We start from the raw sequence: 20,843 nt of genomic DNA, 5'->3' as shown, positions 1-20,843 counted from the left end.
ATTGAATTGCAATCTGCTGCATAAATGCCAGTTTGGTTCTATGTAAACTGTTGATAATAGCAATGTGTGTCTGTGGCTTTAGGGAGATTATGGCAGAACTGAATTTATTCGTAGCTCCAAATGTAAATGTTTTCCATGCAACACAGATATGGCAGTATAACAGTGATTTTCAGAAGTAATCCGCTCAGGTGGGTAAAGCTGTATGTGCACTTGTAATAATGCTAAAGATCTGTAGAAATGACATCTGTTTATGTTTTGATATTTAGGATATTACTGTAAGTAAAAGATAAGGTGGTAAGAAAAGCAGTATCTGGTGAGGAATCAAGATCTCTTTCTGATGGCTTTTTTTAAGAATACAAAAATAAATGTTGTTGCAAAAAGAAAAAAAATAATTTATCATAAGCAGAAAACTTCTTTCCATTGGGATTTAATCCAAGAGCTTGAACTTGTCCATTTATTCTCTCTCCCTGGTATCCTCATGCTCTTTCTTAAAGTTTATTCTCAGAAGACTTATTCAAAAGTCCATGAGAAATCAAAACTGGTATCATTAACTTACTGTTCACTGAGTATAGACCTATGCAATGTAATTGCATTTCTTACCGCCAGTTAAGTTGGTTGAAACAAATAAAAATAAAGCATCTAATGAAAAGATTCAAAAGCATATGATAAAGTTAGCTCATAGAACACAATAGGAATGGAGAGTCTGAATTTCTCAGATATATCAGTAGATTTAAGATGAATTCTAACCACACAGGACATTCATTATCAGTACAGACAGCTTAATGAAAGGATTTTTTTTTTCAATGCCAGCAGTATTTAAAAAACCAAGAATAATTGTGATATGTTTAAAACAGACAGAAAATAATACATAAAATATCACATTTTGTGCATCACTACTAAAACTGAGAAGAAATATAGGGTTCAGCATCAGTTGTCTTTAAATTTATGGCAGAAATATGCAACCAAAAAAAAGACACCAATCTTAGATATGGGTAATTATTAAAAGCCAATGAAGGATTTTTTTTTTTTTAATTTTTTTTTAGTAAAGTTGCCTGTTTTAGCAAGATTACAGAAGAAGTGTTATATTATCCTATTTAGAGTTTTTAATACTTTAAGTTCTTGAGATTGAGGTCTTGGACATTCACATTAGCAATGAAGACATGTAGTTGCAGTTTTAGATATGGCGAAGTTTGAAGAGGTTATTTAATATCTCATGCTTCAGGTCTTAAGTCAACAAATACTGACTTGGAATAAGAAAGAAAAGCATACTCTGTCAAATTATTTTATGACTATCTATTGCATGGATTATTCTTTTTCCTTCTGTGATTTCTTTTTATAACTAGGTCTTGAAAACCTCCAAGAATGGAGATGCCACTACTCTGGATAACCTGTTCTAGGTCTGCCGTGCAGCATGCAATGCTGCTTGCTTCTTAACCTTTATCACAGCCACATACTACTTTTTTCCTGACCACCCCAGTCTTTTTCATTGCCCAATATAGATGTGGCTTGCGTTGCTCAAAATCATGTGGTGAAGAAGCATGGCTATGAGATCTTTGTTTCCTTTGTCATATAATTAACAAAGCTCTTAGTTAAAGCAAATGATATCAAATAAAAGTTATATTTAGTAGTATAGATTTAGCAAATATATTTGTGAAGAAAATGTAGATCTTCATTAAATCCTTGCAATCCAGGTGCCTGTAAGCTTTTCTTCTTCCTGATTTATTGCTCTTTCTTACTTTGTCCTGACAAAAACATTTATCTCTTAAGTTCAACAGACAACTGTTAAGAGTCATCTCTGGAACAGCAGAATAGACTTCAGTTCATGATTAACTCATGTAAATGTAGGTATCTGAATGCAAACTGGATACTGTCTCCCATTACAGTCATTGGCAGTCTAGTCGATAGTTACAGAGTACAGGGAGGGATTCAGCTGACCAGCCACAACATACAGTGATTGGCATCACTTTCTAGGATCCACTCACTTTATCAACCTGATCTCTGACTATGGCAGGAGCTTACATACTCCTTACCTATGTAGATATGTAAAATGAGAAGTCTTAATCTGTAGCTGAATCCCAGCTACTGAGATTTTAGGTAAGGGGAAAATGCCAAAGTCAAACACGATTTGCATCGTTTATTTTTCATTTTAAGTTCATCTTCAAAATTGCAGATGTACAATTAATTCAGCAAATTTCAGAAATCAAAGACAGTGAGAAAGTCCCATATCCTCCTTCCCCCCTGCTTTTTCCCCCCAAACCAACTTTTCTGGCATTGTTGATTTCTTAAGCTCTGTCATGTCCTACATTCAACCTTCCACCATAACACTCCACAGCTTTTTAGTTGCAAGATATCTTAAGTGTAAATTCTAGTCAGTTGTTTTCCAAAGAAGAAAAATAGATTTTCTTAGGTTGCACTCCTAATCTTGATTAGATTTTTTTTTCCCTGATATTTTAACAAATGAGAAAATCGTATAGTTTTACACTTTTAAGTAAAAGAGCTGATGGTGTTTCGAAGTAGACAGCAAAATCTTTTCATATAATCAAATACTACCTTCTTTTAGAAGTGGTATTTTGAGATTTGTGGTGGTTTTTTACAAGCTGATAATTTAGAAAATAGGAAGAAACTGTTCTATTTCTTTGCAAATTATAACATGATGCTGTGTTTGATTTCCTTCTGGTAGCTAGTGCTGTGCATACAGTCCTGCAGTTAGATCTACCTTTGGACACACAACTTCTAGCAGGAATGAGATTAATGTATTTTTCTTTAATGAAGTAGTTATAGAAATGAAATGGTTAGTGGGGACACAGTAATTCTGAGCAGAATATGCAAAATGAATGTCATGTGGATAGCGTGATGTTATCCACACCAACACTTAAATGAGGCAGCACAGGTAGAAAAAGATCTTTTCTTTCTTTTTTTTTTTTTTTCCTCTTTCCCTTCTTCTCCTTACAGCAATGGGCATTAAAAGAAATATGAATTTTTAATAATCCACTCTGAACTGTGCCAAAAAGTTTATTTTTATGTGTGTGCACTAAATTGCATATAAAACTTATTTCAAAAAGACTTTATTTCCTATTCTTTTTTTTTCCAATGGTTACTATTACTTTAAATCTATTCTCAAAAGTTCCCAGAAATAAAAATAATTCTCAGATGTATTTTTTGGAGATTGTCAGTAAAAAGGCATCATAGTGTAAATTCACTACTATTATAATGACTGTAAGAAGAAAAATTACTAACAATACTAATGATAATACTGGATCTTCATGTGTTTTACTACCTATAAAGTAACTAGCTAATTCATCATACTAAAGTGTATAATTGGTACACATTTCAACTCAATAACAAATTAAAAGAGACACTGTAAAGTTGATAAAATAGTAATGACCTATTTTATTTTATAAATCTGATTTTTCCTGGAATTTATGTGTAGCACTGAGTGGTTTTGGCTGTTTTTAAACCAGCCAGAATAAAACAGTCAAGTTTAAGGAGAGAATTGTTTTTTAAGAGACTAATAAACCAATTCATGGCATAAGTATCTTCTGTTTCTGTACATAAGAAAGAACCAAGCAGCACACAAAAGTAATTTTGTGGAGAGTAAGGGTTTTTGTTGTTTGCAGTATTTTACCACCTTGGTTTTTTACAAGGTATTCTCTCATTTCAGAGCGTCTTTGCAAGGGAGAAACATCAACTGAAAGTGAGCTTCCTGAAGGAAACCCCGCTGAACAGTTTGCAGGTTTACTTCATGGATCATCACCTGCTTGTGACCCACCTGATAATCCACTCCAGCTGTACAGCAAAGCAAACCAGTGCAGTGGTCCACTAGAGAAAAGCTTTTTGAGCAAGAGCACAGTGCAACAGATACAGCTACAGAAAGAAAGCAACACTGATCCTCCTGTTAAGAAAAAAAAGCCACCAGTTGTAAACAGAACCATATTTCATACTAAACCTAAACCAGTAGAAAATCATACACTGGTTGGCACATCAACAAGGATAAGTGAACAATGGGTTATTACTACTGGGGGATTTGTGGAGCGAGCATGCACACTTGGGAGAATACGATCTTTACCAAAGACTTTGCTTGAAATGCATTTGTGCAAAAATGTTTCCAAATCTGATTCTAATCTTATCACCCATCCACCAAATGACAAAAAAGCAAGAAGCAACTGGAGTGAACCCACACCAAACCAACAATGCTCCAAAGGGAATTCAGAGAGAACACCTTCCTTCACATCAGAATGGGAAGAAGTAAGTTTTGTTTGTTTTTAAGTACAGGCAAATATATGGTATTGTGAAAATGCTATTATTGTTTTCAGCTTCAGAGATAAAATAAAACGTGAATCTTACACATCGCAAATCCTCAGACAGTATGTCATAGTGTAATGCATGGTAGTTTGACAGCTGGCACAAAATGCAATGCATTTCTGTTCAAAATGCTGCACATATAATGAAGGTTATTGTTTGCATAGCGAATGAAGTTAACCAGAAGTAATTCTACAATTTTTTGTGACACTGAAATTATTTTCTACTAAAGCCCTCACCATTGACAATAATAAAATTGGTAAAATTCTTTGTAACTATGCCCATTATTTACATATTTGCTAATTATTTCCCATCATGGGAATGCTTCCCAGCAGGAGACAAAAGAAAATGGCAAGAATGGAGATCTAAAATTTTTAGGTTGATTATACTTTCTACAAACCCTCCCTCTAGAACATATCCTCTAACAGGTATGTAGCCTGTGTACAGAATGCTTAGCATGTACCTGACTCTTGTGTGAAGTGGGATTACGCTTAGAGCTACAATGAATTTGGTTCTGTCAAAAGAAAGTCCACACTAAGTTTGTAGTGCACATGCTCCCTCATACAAGATACTTTATTTTAGTTTTAGAACTAGATTTAAAATAAATTTTAGACATCTTATTTTAATTTACTTTTTTTCTCCTGTGCTAAAATTGAAGAATGTAAATGATTTGTCATAGACTCAAAAGTTCCCATCTTACTGAGGTAACTTAAGAGCGGGAAATGTTTAGATCAGGCAAGTACTTATCTTTAAAATTACTGCTATGGGGAAACATATATATCTCCAGAGTGCCATTTTATTTCAGAAAGAACCCAGAGCTTGTTTGTGTGATTGGTTATTTTTATAGAAAAAGATTTGCAGCTCATCTAAATGTCTGATTTGATAGGGCATCTCAAAGTAGTTTTTGTTGTAAAGGAGATAGTTTCTCAGTGGAAAGGTACTTCGGATCGGGTTTTGATCTTAATAACTTGGATTCATTGTTATCAAATCCTGAAACTAGTCAGGTCCAAGTTTGCGTTTTGAGGGGGACATCAAGGTTTTATTATTCTTAGGAATAAGAAAAATGTGCTTTATTAGAAAAATGTACTTTATTAGAGAAAAAAATAATATATATATGAATTCTAAATCTGAAGATTCTGACATAATTCCCAGATTTTCTCCTGTCACCAGTGACTAATACTTAGTTTTTGAAAAGGAGACAGTTTTCCTAATAGTCCTAATAATAAGCTCAGTAAAACCTGGTTCTCTGTTTCTGCCACCTTAGATAACACCAGCCTTTTGATTCACTTTTTGCTTTGTCTTGTTCTTACAGAAAATAAAATAGGTATAATAGTTTTGATGTAGTAAGTTCTATGTAATTTAGAAATGTGCAAACAAGTTTGGGGATCAATATAGTGCTGTCTCTCAAACAATATTATTCTGCAGTATGTAGGGACACAGCTGTTTCATACCTATTCAGTGGCCTTGGGGCAGATGGAAAAAAAAAAGAGCTAGGAAATTCTCTGGAAATCTTAATTGAACAATTGCTTCAGTACTTTATAACAAACAAAGCAATATTCTTATGCATTAATATTACTGCTTAAATAGACCTCTAGTGATTCACAGTTATCATCAAAGGAAATGAGCCCATAAAATTAAAATCTATTCTATCATACACTTCAATATATTAATTTTTCTTCTTTGGATTTATATACTAAAATGTGAAAAAGTAGTTTCAAAGAATGAGATACACCTAGATTATCAGAGTTATCAGTATAAAGGAAACTCTGTTGTAGAAAAAGAAATACTAGTCTCAAGCTTCAACTTTTGCTAGCATACAAATGTTGTAAAATAAAAATCAAAGTGGGGAAATTAGTTGTCTATCTTTGATTTTTGCATTTTGCAGTCTTGATTGTGGCTTTTGTAATAAGAGTAATAATGTGTCGTAGTTCAGCCCTGATCAGGACCAGACTACGCAGTCTCTCTCTCACTCCCCCCACCTTCCGAGAGAACAGGGAGAGAAAATATAAGGAAAAACGGCTCGAGGTTTGAGATAAGGACAGGGAGAAATCCTTAAAGTTACTGTCACGGGCAAAACAGACTCGATTTGGGGAAAACTATTCATTTATTACTACAAATAGCAGGGTAATGAGACAGAGAACAAGATAACCTCCCTCCACCCCTCCCTCTTCCCAAGCTTAACATTATTTCTACTACCTTCCCTTCCCGAGCGGCGCAGGGGGGAAGAGGGAATGGGGGTTGCAGTCAGTTCATCACATGTTGTTTCATGCCGCTGCTTCATGGTCGGGGGAAGAACTCCTTGCATTCCTCCCCTGCTCCATCGTGGGGTCCCTCCCACGGGCCACAGTCCTTCGTGGAACTGCTCCGGCGTGGGTCATCTCTTCCACGGGTGCAGTCCCTCTAGAACAGCTGTCCCAGCGGGCCCTCCACGGGCCACAGCTGCCTTCAGGCATGCACCTCCCCCGGTACGGGGTCCTTCATGGGCTCCAAGTGGATCTCTGCTCCTCCGTGGACCTCCATGGGCTGCAGGGGGACCACCTGCTCCACCATGGTCGTCACCACAGGCTGCAGGGGAATCTTGGCCAGGAGCTGCATTACTCCTCCCCTTCCTTCTGAACTGACCTTGGCGTCTGCAGCCGTTCCTCTCAACAGGCTGGTAGATGTCTCTCAGGATCTTTTTTTACATCTTATTCACTTCTCATCTCCTTTCCACTTCTTGCAGCCGGGCTGGACCGAGTCGGGCCCAGGCGGCTGCCTGGCAAGAGGCCAGAGGGTGAGGCCTGCAAGGCCCATGAGGCCTGCGCCTCCCCCTCTGCACCTCTGCCCCCGCTCAGCTTCTTCACATCTTCTCTTCTCTCTTTTTTTTTTTTTTTGTTTTCCCATTCTTAAATACGTTATCGCAGAGGCGTTATCACGGGACATTCTGCTACCAATCGGCTCAGCCTTGGCCAGCAGTGGGTCCGCCCTAGGCCTGGCCAAGTCCCCTGAACAAAGGGGAGCGACTTCTAGCAGTTTCCTACAGAAGCTACCACCTTAGCCCCCCCCCACTAAACAAAACCACGACATAATGCCATAAACTTATGCATGAAAAACTAAAATACGATAACAAATATGGGGCCCATCAATTGTTTTCACTGTTTTCTCTTTTGCAGATCGATAAAATCATGAGTTCAATAGATGCTGGAATTAATACTGGACTGGGGGAGATGAATGATCACACTACAAGTAAGGAAAACCAACTAACTCTTGTTTAACTTTGACTTAACTGTCTCTAGGGAAACTGTGGATAAGATATTGCTAAGTAACCCACTATGTTAAAATCATTTGTAGCTATTGGAATAACCATGAACAGAATCAATGTTGTTTACTGTTAGAAACACATTAGGCCCAGTATCCTGGAGCTGTTACTTTAAATAGCATATTGGAGTCACTAATGTTGTTTTGAAATCCTACCAGAAAAAAAAAATTCCATTAATGTCTTTGTACTGAAGCCTTTCTACTAGGAGGATATTTTCCAATCTTTTTCATCTGAGTTTTTGTTTGGAATGATGGGACCCTGAGTATATATAATCTAATAGCTACAGTTTTTAAAGCATTATATTTTCTAATGCTGCTTTGAGCAAATATTTGACACAGAGCTGAAAATGTTGCTGACAGCCAGTGACTGGTGTAAGCAATGACGGGAAAATTTGCAAACCTTCCCTACCATGGTGTATTCTAAGAACTCTAAGTCATGACTTAGCATGTGTGTCAGCATGAACCTATGTAACTGTGCTGATGAGGATTTTGAAAGTATTTTACTATGTCTTCTTCCTAACTCATGGAAAGAAAACGGACTTCTATGTGTGAACAATTTGGTCTTGAGGCAAAGCTATGTTAACTCACCTGTACTGCTAAATCCCTGCTAGCAATTCCATGCAATTACTTGTGTTTATGTATTGGGCAGGAGACTATGTACCTTATCGTTTAAATTTTTTTTTAAAAAGTAAAAAAAAAAGTTAACAACTGTCCACTTCATGGAGCATTATATCTGTACAGGACAAAACTGTGTCTTATCAATTAAATAGAGTTGACACAGCTATTTTAACAGTGAAAAGGGAATCTAGGAAACTGAGAACTGATTTAAATACAAATATAACTGCAGACAAAACAAGCAGATTTAGATTATTTTTTCTAAAAGAGTATGGGGCAATATCATATTTTTTTCTTTCTGCAACTTATAGTGTTGGAAGGGAGACTTATTAATAGAGAAACTCGAGGTTAGGAAAGAGTTAATAATTTCTGAAAATATGATAAGTAATTCAGAATTTGCTGCTTATTATTTTATTATCATGGTAGTATGCAGGCACTAAATGCAAAATCAGGTGTACGTTTTAAAAGTTACATTGCAAATAAAAGCTATGAAAAGGAGACAAAAGAAACAGTATGCATATGCAAATTTGCATAACTTAGTGATGTGTAAGTAATACTCTGTTCCTTTCTAGGACTGACCACTGCTTTTCTTTTTCTGCTTTTTTCTTTTAAGACCAGAAAATATCTCACAACTCTTTTCATCAGCCATTTTGTGGCTTCTACTGCATGCATTATTTTTCTTGGCATTCAAATGTGGCATTTGGTTCTTCATCTTTCAGTTGGCAGGAGATCTACTTTTTTCTTTGCTTCACCTTTTCCCAGAGGGGATTCTGTGTCTCAACTTTTTTTTCTATTTGGTGTGCAGCTTCCTGCAAACCAACATTTTTTCTTTTCTGTCAAGTCCTTAATGGTCTTTAGCTAGCTTACAATGATAATCTGATCAACCTATGTACTTTAATCAAAATATAACTACTTTTCTTTAAATTTAATTAATTTTGCTGTACATGCAGACTGCAATAAAGACATTTCTTTGTGTTCTAGAGCTAGCTCTATGCAGCTTCACATATATGTTTACCACTTTTCATTCCTTTATACCTTTTCCAGGTTCAGTCAGGCACAGTTTAGGCAGTAAAGCAGAGGGAAATGTTGTCATATCGAATGCATTAAATGCATTATGTCAGATATGTTATACTTAAAGTATGTTTTGGGTTTTTTTAATTAACAAAGTAAGAGGGTTATCTAGCAGAAAATAAGGAGTCTTTATTTCTCACCATTATCAGACTGGAGTAACCAATGAAGTGGAGCCTTATTACAGTGATATTTATATATTTAACAGATTTTACTTGACCTAAGATTTTAGCTTGTAGTATTTACCACTTATTAACTACCACAAGGCAATACACAGGGTTTTTTTTCTTGCAACCTAAGACTTTTTTTTATAGTTCTTTGGCCCAAATTAAGTGATTGCACTGAAGGTTTCTGCAGGAAAATAAGCTTTTTGTGTGTCTGTGCTTCTATTTAACTCCTATAGTTTACTGGCAAGTAGTGTCTCAGATCCCCTAGTGTTCCTCAGAGATGCCTCACATAGCCCCTGTCTAATTACTTACAGATGCTGGCATTGTCTGGATCCCTGTGTGTTTTAATTAGGGTTTTATCTGCCCAATTGTTATAGTACTGAGGACTTAAATGCCATCTCAGAACTTCTCATTCACTCTCTCTCTTCTTCCTGGCTCTGTGCAAAGCATAACACAATCAAATGTAAAGATCTGAATTATGCTTAGGAATAAAATTTTAGTAGTATGGTATCAGGTAATATAATTCTGAAATTTTGAATCAGTTTATATATAAAATATGAGTTTTGACAGTTTTACTTGAATATATTTGCTTCTAACTCTGGAGTCCTCAGCACAGGAAAGACACAGACCTGTTGGAGCGGGTCCAGAGGGAGGGCTACGAAGATGATCAGAGGGCTGGAGCACCTCTCCTATGAGGACAGGCTGAGAGAGCTGAGGCTGTTCAGCCTGGAGAAGAGCAGGCTCTGGAGACACCTCATAGCCACCTTCCGGTACCTAAAGGGGGCCTATAAGAAAGACAGGGACAAACTTTTTACTAGGGCCCGTTGCAATAGAATAAGGGGTAATGGCTTTAAACTAAAAGAGGGTAGATTTAGACTAGATATAAGGCAATTTTTTTTTTACAATGAGGGTGATGAAACACTGGAACATGTTGCCCAGAGAGGTGGTGAATGCCCTATCCCTGGAAACCTTCAAGGCCAGGTTGGATGAGGCTCTGAGCAACCTGATCTAGTGGAAGAAGTCCCTGCAAGAAGCAGGGACCTTTAAAGGTCCTTCCAACCCAAACTATTCTATGATTCTATATGTTTAAAAAGATTAAAAATTAAAAAGAATGTATTTAATGTTCAAAGTCAAAGAGATTTTTCTTATTGTTGAACTTAAAGCATCTAGATTATTGAGCACTATATTCAGGAAACTTCACTTTTCTTGTGTAATAACTTTTTAGCAAACAGTAAAATTTCTAATAATACTGAAGAGCAAATGTAGCTTTATATGGAATCCTTCATTTTAGTATTTACTTAGTCCTCTTTCATATTATACTTAAGTGTTTTTCTGAACTGTTAGTAAAAACAAAAATATATTAAATTCAAGCACTAATATTCTTAATCTACCAGGCATGAGGAGCTTTTTATACTACATAGTATCTCATTCTCAGTAAAAAATATTTGCGAAGAAATATGTCATACACTGATAATTCAATAGCTAAATTTAAAATTAGACAATGATGACATCTTGTGATGAAATCCTTGAATGGATTTACAGAAACTCTGGCCTTTTTCCTACTGGTGAATTCTGGAAAAACTTATTTTGAACCTCCAGGGGAATCTCTTAAAAAGCAATTAGAGGAGCAGTGAAAGGAGAAAATCAAAACGGACTGAGTATAGTCATGAGAACATAAAAATTAATTGGGAAACAAAAAAAAAATTAAAGCAGAGCTTTCAGTTTGATAGTAGTACTGGTACTGGAGGAGTAAACTTGAAACTACAGAGAGAAAGATGGCTGCCATCTGAATAGCGTACCACTGAAATCAAAAGCAGGAGTTAACCAAAGAGCAAGTAAGAACTAATCTCAATGATAACAGTTAAAAATACCCATTACCCCAAGGAGTACAAAACTTCTGTTACCAAGATGAAATAAAAGATGATGCTGGCTAATGACCTTTCTACTCAAGGTGATGTGGAGACATCTGTACCACCTGGCACTTACATTATGGCTGGTGTGTTTCTTCATAAAAGTCCAAATTTGCCAAGTTGTAAAAAATTCTACCAGTCACTAGCATATGGTAAAGAATATTAATGATCCTGGCAAGAATGTTCCTAAGGAAATAAAAAATGCTCTGTGTGGCAATGGATGAAGAGGTTGAAGATTCAAGAGATATTATTGTGTCTTATCTCACACTGAAGTCAAGCATCAGTCAGATACACCCTAAATATAACTACATGGCTACTATTCTGAGAGAAGACGACTTTAAGAACTGTGTGACAAAGACAAAAATCTTCATCTTAATGCAAATTGGACATAGGTCTAACCCCTGAGGAAGGCAGGATTATTTAAAACAGAATTACAGAAGTGATGAGACAAGAGCCATCAGTCAGTTTGCCAGGTATCTCAGCTGTTTGTATACTAATGGTAGAAGAAAGAGGAACAGAAAAGAATTAACAGGAGAATTATGCATTTCACTAGTAGTCCAGTCATGTAGAGGATATAACTTCTTCAGTAAGAAGGGAAGAGGAGAGGAAATGTTGACTTATATTTCAAAAATATGACGGTTGCTTTGAGATCTCGAAAATAGGATTAATTAGAGCTGTTAAATATCTGTTGGTATCCAGGAAAGCAGAAAAGAACATGGTTGTTCTTGGTATGTATCCAAAGCCACTGGGCTCGATAGTAATGGGAGATTTTAGTTACAACAGCACTTTTTGGGAAAGAAATTGCATTGGCAGCCTGCCCAGGAAAAAAAAAAGTCTCAAGAAGGTAGATGTCAATAAATTCAGATGATTTATTTTAAAAAATGTCTAGAGCTCAAGTTGAAGAGAAATTTGTGGCTTCCTCATCAGAACACTACTGAAGACCATAGTGAAAGATTAACCAATGTAAAGAAAAGAAAGTGTAAAAGACCAACTTGGCTAAATTATCATATTTTCTTTCACCTTAGACATAATGAGAAAAAATTCTCTATTTACTAACCATGCTAGAATAATACACACATGTAGGTACAAGTCAGAAGTGTCAAGGCACTCAGTAAGATGTAACTAGCAAGACAAATTAAGATTTAATATAACATAATTATATTAGTACATTAATAAGGAGGAGAAGAACAAAGAAATCTTTGGCACCTAAGAGAGGTACTGCAGGAAAGGAAAAGTTGCTCATAGTAGGTGCAGAGAAGGCAAAAGCGTACAATGACTTCTTATCACACACATTTATTGAAAAGGTCATCTGTGAGCATATGACATGTACAGCTAATCCTAGGGCTAGAACCTCAATTGCAGATAAGGAAAGAAGAGGTTATATAGGTTAGGTATCTTAAAATTGATTTCATGAACATCATTTTGTGTTACATAACTGTCTGAAAAATTTAGACCTGTTAGTGGCTTTCTCTGAGAATTCTTGGAGGATGGATGAGGTACCAACAGATTAAAAAAGAAGAATGTAGAACTAGAACTTATCTTTAAAAGGAGAAAGTAAGGATAATGTAGGGAATTATTTTCAATTCATGGAAAAGTCACTGAACAGATAAACTTCTTAAAGTAGCTGGAAAATAGCAAAGAAATAAGTAAGAGACAACCTGCATTTGCCAAGAGCAAACCTATTAAAGCAATCTAATTCCCTGCTAGGAGCAGATATCAGATTTTTAGTTAAGGAAAAAGCAGTAGATGCCCAGTATTTGGACTTCAGTTAAGGTTTTGACAATGTCATCTGTTTTTCTTGTAAGCAAATTAAGGAAACATGAGCTTGAAGAAAATAATGGTAGGTCAGAAGGAAGAATCTTATTCTTAATGTCTAAATTCAGACTTCTGCACTGAGCTAAATAAGCAGGCACATCTTCAGTATCATTCATCATATCTAAATGTCTGAATTGTGGCAAATGGCACTAGAAGTATCTATAAAGGGAGCTAGAGGACCTCCTCAGATGTAGCTGTCTAAAATCAGCTGAAATGAATCTCCCCCTCTTCTCCCCAGGACAAAATTATAAAAGGCAATATAGGGAAGCATCCAATTATATCATTGGGGAGATTATAATCTCTGTTACATTCAGAAGCATCTTAAAGACTTCTGGACATTTGTCAGACTTAAAAAAAAAAATAATAATGTTTGGGGTATAACTGACCTTGGCTCAAGTCAGTTGAATGGATTAGGCCATTGTTTTAAGTCACTTTGAGTCTATTTTCTAATGATTCTGTGACTACTGTGATAACATGATTTAGATGGAACCAGTCTACAAGGTAGAATTGAATAAATGGAACAGCTGTCCTTTTTTTTTTTTTTTGGCACAGCAGATACTTACACTGATTAGTAACATACATTTCATAAAAGATTTAGAAAAGATAATATGTTTAAATATCAGCCATCTGCACTTCTCTGGTAAAAAGAAGAAACACTTTAATTTCATATTTTCTTTGCCTAATTATAAACAATTTTTTCCACAATTAAAAAGTCTTTCAAGGCATGCATAGCAGTATTTCTGTGTTAGTTGGAGCACAGTAGCTGTTCAGAGGTGTGTGATTCAGAGTTTACTTACACTTGCAAGTCATTTGAAAGGGAATAATCAAGAAATAATCTACTTTAGAGATTTTTTTTTTATGTGGGTAACGGGTATCATATAATCATCATGATTAAAGTAAGAATTGTTGGAAGTCAGAGCAATTGAAATAATGACAAGGAAAATAATTGTTGGAGGTCATTCCATATTAAAATAATCTGCATTCAGTTTAGGACTGAGCTGTGCTTTTGAGAGAATCACTTCTGTCAAATATGTTCTAGCACATGGAGAATGATTTACAATTTTATAATTCTGCTAATCATGAATTCTTTTCTTGATGCTCCTCATAAATGCACTATTCACTTGTTGTGTACTGTAGTCAGAATTTCTTTGGTCAGCTAAGCCTGTACCTATCCTCGAATGCTCTCGTTTTTCCATCCAGAGGCATACAGGGTACAGTTTCCTGAATTATCCTTCTATTTCTCAATCTACAATTTTGCCTTGGAACACAATATACAACAAGCCTCTTTCATACAGCCGAACTAAGAAAATTTCTTATTTCATTTAGCAAGTTTGGATTTTACAAAGTTTACTTGTTGACCTTTTGTGAGAACAGTGCCTTTCCCTATGCTTGGAGATAATTCTAGCATCACATTCAGCATCTCTGTCTAAATATCGATATCAAGGCTCCAGAGTTTAGTCACTGAGACTCCCTGAGTGAGTGCCTTTCAAAGATCAATGCTTCTTGTTACTGGAAAAGGTGTATGCAACAGAATTATACCATATAAAGAAATAACTTTCAAGGGAGCTAGCAAATCTTCTGAAATATTTACTTTAGCAGTATGTATTATTATGTCCACAACTTCAAAGAGACCCATGATTGGCTCCTCCAGAGCTGCTTTGAATGCAGAAGGACTCTGGAACACTGACCGTTATGCCTGGGTGGACTCCACGTGAGCCGTATCTCATTTGAAAGTAGGAGAGCTGCAGTGGGTTTTGCTGTGTTCATAATAAATCTTACAACTCCAGTTTACATCAATTTTTTCCACAAGCAAGACTTTATTCCATGCTTCTTCATATGCATGATTCTATGTTATGCAGTACATATATAATGCCAAGGATTGACAGTAGGACATGGGGCACTGTATCAGAATACATTTTGTAGTGTACTTTCTCTGATCTTTCATATCAGGATGAAAGTTGTAGGCAATCATTATACAAAAGGTATTTTGGTATTTTCTTTGTTTATTTTGCCTGCTCTGCTGATGTGACCAAGGCTATTGTTACCAATGACTCCTTCAAAGTGTGGGGAAAATTGCAAGACGTTTTGCTCTTCAGATTTGTGAGGGACATGAGGGCTGGGAAAGTAAAGCAGACATTACTTCAGCAGACTAGGAAAATATGGAATCAGGTGGGAACACAGCCAGAAAAGCTGAATAAGAGGAGTAAGACTTCACATTGTGCCCCGTACAGCTGTAACATAATGGAAGTTATGCAGACCTTTGACTGCCAGAAACTACATGCTCAGTTCCCTCTCTTTCTTCCATCTGTTCCACTGCCACTACTCAAACATGAAGCCTTCATCTGCCCTAGTATGGTTCTGCCTATAGAAGGTAAAATTTCACTCAGAAGAAGTCAAACTTTCTTTAAACAAATGAAGCCTTGTTAGGCTAGCCCTTTTCTGTTTGCTGCCATATGGTTGCAGTTTTGGCAAAGTGGTCTTCCTCCAAAGCTGTTAATATCCTCCCTCCTCCAAGGGCAGAAAACAGATAAAATATAAGTACTTAATTAAGCCAGAATTTTAATTAGATATGTGTAGGCATGTTGGCATAAGGCAGTTTTCTTGAAAGTATATACTTTAATTATAATTTAGTGTCTCTTTTGCAGCAGTTACTTCCCCTTTTTAAATCTCCACCTGATTAAACTAAGCACTTCGATAAAGCGCATTTAGAATCATAGCATAGTTTGAGTTCGAAGGGACCTTTAAAGGTCATCTAGTCCAACCCCTCTGCAAGGAGCAGGACATCTCCAACCAGATCAGGTTGCTCAGAGCCTCATCCAACCTGGCCTTGAACACTTCCAGGGATGGGGAATCTACCACCTCTCTGGGAAACCTGTTCCAGTGTTCTACCACCCTCATTGTAAACAATTTTTTCCTTATATCCAGTCTGAATCTACATCCCTCTATTTCAAAACCATAACCCATTGTCCTATCAAAACAGGCCCTGCTAAAAAGTCTGTCCCTATCTTTCTTACAAGTCCCCTTTAGGTACTGGAAGGCCTCTATAAGGTCTCCCTGGAGCCTCATCTTCTCCAGGCTGAACAGCCCCAACTCTCTCAGCCTGTCCTCATAGGAAAGGTGCTCCAGCCCTCTTGTCATCTTCGTGGCCCTCCTGTGGACCCTCTCCAACTGGTCCATGTCCTTATGTTGAGAGCTCCAGAGCTGGACGCAGTACTCCAGGTGGGGTCTCACAAGAGCAGAGTAGAGAGGCACAGTCACCTCCCTCGACCTGCTGGCCACACTTCTTTGAATGCAGCCCAGAATGCGGTTGACTTTCTGGGCTGCAAGCATGCATTGCTGGCTCATGTTGAGCTTCTTGTCCACCAGTATTCCCAAATCCTGCTCCTCAGGGATGCTTTCATCCATTCCCTGCCCAGCCTGTATTTGTCTCTGGGATTGCCCTGACCCACGTGCAGGATTGCCACTTGGCCTGATTGAACTTCATGAGGTTTTCACAGGCCTGCCTCTCCAGCCTGTCCAGGTGCCTCTGGATGTCATGCCTTCCCTCCAGCCTGTCGACTGCACCACGCAGCTTGGTGTTGTTGGTGAACTTGCTGAAGGTACACGCTATCCCACTGTCCATGTCACTGATAAAGATGTTAAACAGTCAGTCCCAATACCAACCACTGAGGAATGCTACTTGTCACCAGTCTCCACTTGAACATTGAGCTGTTGACCACAACTCTTTGAGTGAATCTTTAATTCATAGATTTTAATTTAAAAAAATGAACCGTGCGCCTGCTCACAAAGTGGGGGACCTCTTAAGCTTACAGTTTTGAACCCACAATTCTAATTTTGCAATAGCCTATGGCAACAACCAGACTGTAAAATAAGGATAACATCACTTCCCTCCCAACTCCCAGTTTCCTGTCAAAGCTGATACACTGTGCAAAAAGACTAAAATATCTGTACTATCATAAAGAGGGAGCTTGACTCTGTAGCTGATAGAAGAGGGACTCAATGAGAGTAGACAGCTCCAGCAGCTGGTCTCTGCTCCCAGTGCTGTTTGATGCGTCCTCAATAGGAAATGCATATGGAGTCTGAATTTTTTAAACTGCAAGTCTGTGAACTCTTTAGCATCAATTACAGGACCGCACTGTAGGGGACAGAGCTATGCATTTGTGTCTGATTCTGCACTTTGTTGTATCTTATTAACAACTGCAAAGTGAACATAGAATTTTAAGTCACAGTGACAGAACTGCTGAGGGGAATTCATGCAGCTAAAGTCAATATAAAAAGTTATGGAAGGCAAAGGTGATTCTTGTTTCAGGCAAAACTGTTTACAGCCACTCACATTCTCTTATGAATATCACAGTCTCACACTCAATACCCAAAAGCACCAAGGTGTGCATGCATGTCTGTCCAAGTTCCCTGTCCATGGTCACTTGTGTGTGACATGGAAGGCTGACTATTGTCTTCTCATTGCATCTGTTGGGTTCCTTTTCACTGAGCAATAGCAAACTGATTTGGGGATAGATATTTAGGAGTCAACAGTTGCTATGGTACAATTGTTTTGATCCAAAATTTTGTTTACTTCAGTAGTGCTCATTGGTTTTTCTTCCTTATCTCAGATATTTTAGAGCTAGAGTCTGTCTTCCTTTTGGAATAACAGGAAGATGAATATCACATGCAATGTGCTGTAATGTTGTTTCTGTCCTCCTATGTATTGTAGAATCTTCTGCTGATAAATCATCTGTGCTGTTTTTTTATCAGAGCACACTCCTCCTTTTCTTGACAGAAACACATTCCTTAGTGTTTTACCACTGTCAACTGCGTCCTTGGCTATCAATACAGACCATACCTTTAACCCTTCATAGCACTGTTTCTTCTAGTGCTTGCATAGATGCATTTCTATTTATGCATTATTCATACCAATCTTCATATTTCTTTTACAAATCTCTGCATTTTGAATTATTTGAATGGTAACTTAAGTGTATGTAATCAACTAGATTATAAAATAGCAGAGAACAGAAGCCATACAGCTGTAAAATAGGTAGAAGAAATATTTTGGGCATTTATTTGCGTGATAGTCACAATGCATTGCATGCCACTGAATTTACCCTAAGATCATATGAATTCTACAGAAGAAATCACAAATAATTGGATTAGTGTTTTGTTGACTTCTACATTGTAAAAGCCTGAACAAAAGATAAAGATGCATCTGTTTTAATGATCCATTGAATCCCAAAACAAACCTTACAGAAGACTGGGCAAACTGCAGGATAATTGCAGAGCTTTTAGCTATATTTTATAATAAATGCAATGGGAGTTGGATGCAAAAAAGCTACAAACATTTAATTTATTTTCTGTTATTCTTGTATTCCTATTATCTTGGCAATTGGCATTTTTACCCTGTAGTGTCATAAACATAATATTCAGCTATATACTTTTCATACACTGATTAATCTGAGCTGTTTTTGAAACAACCTAGTACAAATGAAGATGCAGACTAAACTGAAAATACAGTAAAAATGTAAGTTATCAGACCATATTTACTCATGTAGTCTCTAACTCTGATGCGTTTTGTTTTTACATTTCCACTCTCTCTGTAAGTGCCTATCAACATACATCTTATCTTTGTCCCTGCTTTTCACGTTCAATGTTAGCCTTCTTTTTCCAGAACAAGCAGTTCAATCATTATATTCACAGGCTTGAATAAATGATTTCTGGCATGTGTCTTCTAGAAGGAATAGAGAAGATTGACAGCAAACTGAGAAACTCAAGAAAATGGAACTACAATATCATAAATATTGACATTCATCAGTCAATAAATGTATAGCCTAATTCTTGTCAATTTTGTTTATACTCTACCTGTGACCATCAGATCTAGTCATGCTAAATTTAGATATTCTGCAATAGAACTGCTTGAGGAAAGGAATCTTCTACAAACTCTCTTTTAATTGGAGAATTAAGGTGTAATTTTGACTGACTTAATATACTAAGACTTTTCAGAGGTACTTCACATCAGATGTAACATTTTAGTGAAATAGCACAGGAGATTCAGACCCTATTCTAGTAATGGTATTTTTCCCTTTGGAAAAAGTTTAAATATTGTCAGTCGTACTGTTATTTCTGAGTAAGCAAGCTATTTTTTTTTTCTCATAGAATTAATATAAAATATGTGTTCTTCCTTATCAAGCATTTAGTAGAATGTTTGTCAGACCTAAAGATACTTTTTAAAAATTATTTTGTAGAAAAACTTAATCTCAGAAAGACGAGTAATGCATATTGAATCTCTACCATCTCTTCTTTAATTTTGTTATTAACCTAATATCTGATCCTTACATTCTACTGTTAAATATGGTTATAATAGAAGTCTATACGACCACAGACCTGAACAATTTATATGCAGTTTGAATACTACTACTCAAATCTATAGAAATTCAAATAGTGTACTTACCACTGTTCTTAGAGCCTTGCTTCAGTATTTTAAAAATATTCTCACATTAAATAATTTCCCTTTAGAAGGAGTGAGAGATATTGAGTGATAAAGAAGATGTGCATGTTAATTAGTACCTACGGCATGAGGTAGACACAAACCATATTCATATATGCCAATAATATTAGTTTTGAGACAGAGTGCGGAATGGTATGAATACACAGAATGCAAAACTCAGAAAATCAGATTTTCATTGATTTCCAAGGATGTGAAGCTCAGAAATCTTAGCAACTAATAGTAAAATGGAGAGTGAAGTAGGTATGATGTTTAAGCATGTTTGGGGACAATGCTAAGAAGAACTGTATACATTACTGTACAGAAAATTAAATTAAGTGAATAAAAGTTATAACTTAATAACTTAATAAAAGTTATTTTCACTTTTGGATACACCTGCCTATGACTTAGCCTTACAAAATTGCACTGATATAAACAAAACCAGTCAGAACTCAAATAATTTGGTTGTGAAAGTTGCTTAAAAATTACTCGCATTACCTCCTGGATTCTATTGGTACTAAATAGATCCCTGACTCTTAAGTGGATTTGAAAAAAATTCTGAGGATGATAATGTTAATGCTGCAATCTGCTCTCCTCCTGGTCAATTCTCTCCTCTGTCAGACCAATCCCTGAAGTCACTGAGCTGTACCTGCTGTATGTTTTTGCACCATGGAGCTGAATATTCCTGAGCTATACCCATTTAGACAGGAGATAAAAGGATCAACAAAGGTAGATTTCAGACTTTAGAACTTGAAAAAAAATGTATTAAAACTGGTTTTTGTGTTATTTTCAGTAGGACTGACGTCTTGCCTGTTTCTCTACTGAACCAACACAGTCCAGGGGGAGTACTGATAACCTATGTCATCTCCAGAAGGACAGTTTGACTGTACTTCACAAAGTAAATGCCAGAGTGTTTGTTGGTGTGCCTAAAAAGTGACAAGTTAACAGTGCCCTCATTCTATAATGCTCTCATAATCATCTTACTGTAATTCCAGAGGTTAAGAGATTTTTGTTTTCAAGCCATGAGAAATGACATGAAAAGAATGATGAGATTACTTGAGAGTTTTAGAATTCACTTGCTTAGGTTCAGCTTTTACCTCGCAGTTTAATCTGAAGCTTGCAACTATGCAATCATTTACACCCATGTATATTAATATTTAATTCAACTGATGTCACTAAATTGAACAGCATTTATTCCTT

At 36.5% G+C, this 20,843-nt stretch overlaps 1 protein-coding gene across 2 annotated transcripts in view; it reads left to right on the top strand.

Annotated features, from left to right (window-relative positions):
* Window positions 1–20,843, top strand: part of ANKS1B (ankyrin repeat and sterile alpha motif domain containing 1B) — a 444,690-nt gene that overhangs the window by 213,857 nt on the left and 209,990 nt on the right. The window contains exons 16-17 of one of the 2 annotated variants that reach the window (XM_086750799.1): window positions 3,696–4,245; window positions 7,452–7,524. In XM_086750799.1, the coding sequence (XP_086606925.1) occupies window positions 3,696–4,245; window positions 7,452–7,524 (623 nt within the window). Of the gene's footprint in view, window positions 1–3,661; window positions 4,246–7,451; window positions 7,525–20,843 lie in introns of both variants that reach the window. The other variant, XM_086750791.1, reaches the window with a different exon arrangement.

The sequence above is a fragment of the Chlamydotis macqueenii genome, chromosome 1 (assembly GCF_036417535.1).
Source record: "Chlamydotis macqueenii isolate bChlMac1 chromosome 1, bChlMac1.mat, whole genome shotgun sequence".
Lineage (NCBI taxonomy): Eukaryota > Metazoa > Chordata > Aves > Otidiformes > Otididae > Chlamydotis > Chlamydotis macqueenii.
Note: the sequence above shows the minus strand (reverse complement) of the source record. Positions and strands in the feature narration are given on the sequence as shown.